General features: G+C 43.5%; 1 protein-coding gene across 1 annotated transcript; it reads left to right on the forward strand.

Moving 5' to 3' along the window:
- The first annotated feature begins 558 nt into the window (after positions 1-558).
- Positions 559-3,642, forward strand: LOC123494914 (uncharacterized). Its single transcript, XM_073504918.1, has 11 exons — positions 559-1,038; positions 1,134-1,289; positions 1,386-1,589; positions 1,676-1,807; positions 1,990-2,275; positions 2,395-2,567; positions 2,683-2,883; positions 2,967-3,095; positions 3,170-3,285; positions 3,364-3,439; positions 3,526-3,642. The coding sequence occupies exons 1-11, from the start codon at positions 559-561 to the stop codon at positions 3,640-3,642; spliced, it is 2,070 nt and encodes a 689-aa protein (XP_073361019.1).
- Positions 3,643-4,460: the final 818 nt, after the last annotated feature.

Here is a 4,460-nt window from a genome sequence, read left to right on the forward strand (position 1 = left end):
CAACTATGAGACGCCGACTAATATTGTATGTGATGCACGTTTGTTTGATGCATGTTCCAGTATGCATAATTTCGTTTTTTCTTTTCAATTTACTATTAATTAGGCACTGTCACTGATTCTTATATCTATTTGTACAGTACCATATGAAAATAAATGATTAGATAAATTATGTTGCTTTTTATTATGAAACTAATTGGTTAAACAAGTACTTGTTAAACTGTCATTTTATGTGCTGCACGTGTCTCTGCTGAATGTTTCTGTATGAATAAATTATGTTGTATAGTTTTCTATCTACTGTGGGATAGTGTATTCCATTATTATGTTTTATGCAACAATATGTTAGGAAAAAAGTTGATTACATAATTTATGGTACTATAACCAAGTATATTTTTTAACAGGATGGATGAACTCAACGGAGAAATTGTTTGCGCCGTAGAAAAATGGTGCAAACTTATTGCCGGTCTATCTTCCGGTCAACGGGCCGCACTTGCCGAAACACCACTCCGTAGCATGCTTCAGATACCTTCGCTGAAGATGCGTACACTGTTGATCCGGTACATGGTTGAGATATTTGATCCTAGCAAGGGCAGATTCATTGTACAAGACTTGGTTGGCGAAGTGTCTCTCGGTGCCGTGGATGTTGAGTGCATCTTGTCCTTGGAGAACCACGGACTGTCGGCAGAAGGTATTCTCGGTGAGGAAGGTGAGGATGTTAAAGATCGAGTGCCACCTCAATTCCTGAGCAAGACCACAGGTAACATAGTCATCGATGATCTGATTGTGGACATCACAAAAAATAAATCTGCCGACGACGATTTCCTTCGGAGAGTTGTCCTCGTGTTGCTTGGAACAGTTCTTGCTCCCATGTCGAGCAAGACTGTACCAAAGCAATATTACGCATTGGTGGACGATGTGAAGCGTATATCCAAGATTAATTGGAATGCATTCACCCTCCGGGTTCTGCTGGACTGCCTTCGCAACGTGAGGAAAGGCAAACACCTCCGCCAATGGACGAGAGGGAACTTAGCTCTCCTGCAGGTACACCTTTCAGACTTGTACCATTGCAAAAAATATATATGATTGCTAATTTACCTGCTGTATAGTACTAATTGTAATTTTTCATATTCATGCAGTACCTGTACTGGGAGAAGGTTCAGCCTCTGGAAGGTGAATGCGCATTCAATCCTAGCTTGTCCATGGAACCTCTAATGAGGAATTGGACTGAAGCTGCAGCCTCAAGGAGAGACAAGTTTGATTATGACCAAAGCCGTGGCCGTGGTAACATCAAGGTAATTCATTACGTTGGGTACTTCTTAACTTTTATATAACATCATTAGTTGTATTCATATTTTTATTGATCACATATACTTGTATTTCACATGCAGATTGAAGACAACATAACCAAGGAGTATAGGGCGCAGGAGCGCAAAGTACCCGAACCAGAAAAGCCAAAAATGAAGCCTGCCGTTGGTGCGGCAAAGAAGTCCAAGTTAGCCTCAAACGTGGACGAGATGATGAACCTCATCATGAAGCGGTGTATGGATTACATACGCAGCGAAATGAAGGAAATACCAGAACAAGTAGCCGAGGTGACACACCCTTAATTCTATGTTTACAACATTTTTGAAGTTGCAAAACCGTGCCGACATTAATTAATATTTTTTATGTAATGCAGAGATTGTTAGAGAAGTTGAACCAAAATGGTGTGATGTACAAGCCAGCGGCTGCTGCGGCTTCCGACAACAACGATGCCGACCTAGAAGTGGATTCCTTGGAGAATGGTCCGCCAGAAAAAAGAAGAATTCGTGTACAAGGATGACTCTGACGGTCTAGAGCCGGTGATTGATTTGACATAGCCTGACGAGCCTGTTGTAAACCAGAACAACGATGATGAGGAAGTATGTTTTCATTTATTTGTCTTCATTTATCTCAATTATGCACCTTCATTTTTGTTAACTGAACCTATCACATTATTTTTTTGTTAACTAGAAAACACCTGCCAAGTTAAATGTTGACAAGACAACGAAGCCTACTGATGAGTGCGGCGCAACACCGGAGAACCCTTGGATTGTAGGTAATTCTCCTCGAGCAGAATCGTCCGACATTGACATTTCTGCAAGTTCTATCGACAGGATGGTGGGTAAGAGCAAGGGGAAAAAGTATGCAGCAACCGCAAAAGAAGACGATTTTATATCCGGGAAGCGCCGACGGACTGTTCCCAAGAAATTTGAATCCCCCTTTAAACTTGACAAGCCCGGCAAGCGAAGCGCTCGCGGTACTAAGCCATCCGGCAACACTACCGCAACTAGAGGTACCGTTAGTAGCTATCTTAGTGCTTAATTTACTACCATTTCATGTACTCACCGTTCGTGACGTTCGTAATTTATCATGCAGCTCTGTTTAGTGACAATGACATGGAAGGCTCTGTTAAGGACGATTTGACACCGGAACTCATCGATGCTGCTGTTGCGTTTGTGGAGGCAGCTGCTCGGTCTGAGAAGAATATGACAAAAAGAGTTTACTACAATGAACGTGGCACCTCTGTGACTGTGGAGAGAATACGACCGGTACTTGAGCATACATGGCTGGCGGATGACGTAAGATCTATTACCATGTCCTGCTATTTAAGTGCATAATCTAGGTGTCACCTATGAAAATAAAATGTTCTATTATTTTACGCAGGTTATCGATGCTTATCAGACACATTTGGCTCTGCGCGTTGGTCATGATCGGCACCTCTGTCCAGCCTGGAGGTCCAAATACCTTGTTGATCGTGCTAAGGCACGAGACAACCCTAAACCGTCGAAATACAACATGGATAGTGCGCTGAGCAGAGCTGGAGCAGTACGTAGGGTTCTGGACGAGTATACCGTCCGTGATAAGGTATGATATGTTCTTACTAGTTCATTAACACTCATTTCAACAAGCATAATTGCATCTGATTACAAATGTGTTCCACATTTCAGTCATTTATCCCGTTGAACGTCGGCAATACACACTGGATCACGGTGGTGATGCACAACCGCAAGAAAGAATTCCGAGTTTTTGATTCGCTCTATCCTCTCGAGTTCTCTCTCGACACTGTGAAAGCACTGGTACTCTCCCCGACATTGAGCATTCTTCATATGAAATGTCATATGGTTTCTCACTACTACTTTCTTTCAAATAGCGACTAGCAATAGCAATTGATATGGAAGAGGCAAACCGTATTACACCTGGCAAATATCCAGACGTCACTAAGTGGCCTATCATACCTCAGATCGACATGCCACCACAAGAGGACGGGTGAGTTATGGTTCATCATTTTCTACTTACGAAAGACATGTTCGTGTGCACGGTGACTAATGTTTGCATATATATTAGGAACTCTTGTGGCCTTTTTGTGATTGAAGTTATGGAGCATTGGGACGGGGATCGATGGACCGCCGATTTTACCCAGGTAATTTGTCCTCTCTGCTCGTATACTTGTACAATTGTCGTATAATACCAACTTCTATTCATTAAACCTTGTTCTAAAAATTGCAGGGCACGGTTAATACAAGGAGAAGGCGTCTCATCGCCGAGTTGGTTCTCTCACCTACCAACACGCTCGAATGTGTGAAGAACAAAATCCGCGACATCGCAAAGAAAAGCAAGGCGTGAAGACATCATACATGATTCAAGATTCTAGTTTCAGTCGTTTGTTTTAAGTCCGGAAGCATGTTTCCCGGCATGGACAACTTTGATTTTCTATCATTCATGTAATAAGCACGATACCATGGATTTTGTGTGGATTTTTGGTCGCTCACACATACTTGTGTATGTGTAATGCAGTCAGACTATACGTTTCGTACCAATAAATTTTTGCTTCCCTTCATTAGTTCTACCTTAATGTTTTTTGCTGCTGTGTTCATTCTTTTCTTCCATGGAAGAGTAATTCATTTCCTTTTTACTTTTGCATATTTTTTTTATTTGATTTGGCATTATTCAACAATAAGAAAAAAAGTTGATCAATTCCTTTTTGTTTGCCTGAGAATCAACCTCGGCTGTCGTGCCATCCGGTGTGGGATCCCGCGCCCGAGACAACGACAGATCCGGTCCCAGCGCGGGCGACCCAGTCGACGAGCGCCAGTTGGCGCGGGGGGACGCGCCAGGTCTGGTCCCGCCCGACCGCTCGGTGGAGACAGCCCGCGTGTCGGACGCAGACGGGCCACCCGTGGATCCTGCGGTTGGTGGAGTAGGCAGATCCGCCTGGGATCCCGTGCGCATGACTGCCGCTGGATCTCTCGGGATCGGCGTCCACAGGTGGATCTTCCTCATGTCTTGCGCCAGACTCCCTTGGCGTTATGTGTTGCTTCAAATCTCGTTGCACAGTTTTTTTGCTGCATTTTTGTTAGCCTTTTCCTTTTCTGCATCATGAAGATCAGGATCAGTAGCACCATCAATCACATGATCAACTACTATTTCGCCCCCTTGATCAG

The sequence above is a fragment of the Aegilops tauschii genome, chromosome 1, assembly GCF_002575655.3.
Source record: "Aegilops tauschii subsp. strangulata cultivar AL8/78 chromosome 1, Aet v6.0, whole genome shotgun sequence".
In the NCBI taxonomy this organism is placed as follows: domain Eukaryota; kingdom Viridiplantae; phylum Streptophyta; class Magnoliopsida; order Poales; family Poaceae; genus Aegilops; species Aegilops tauschii.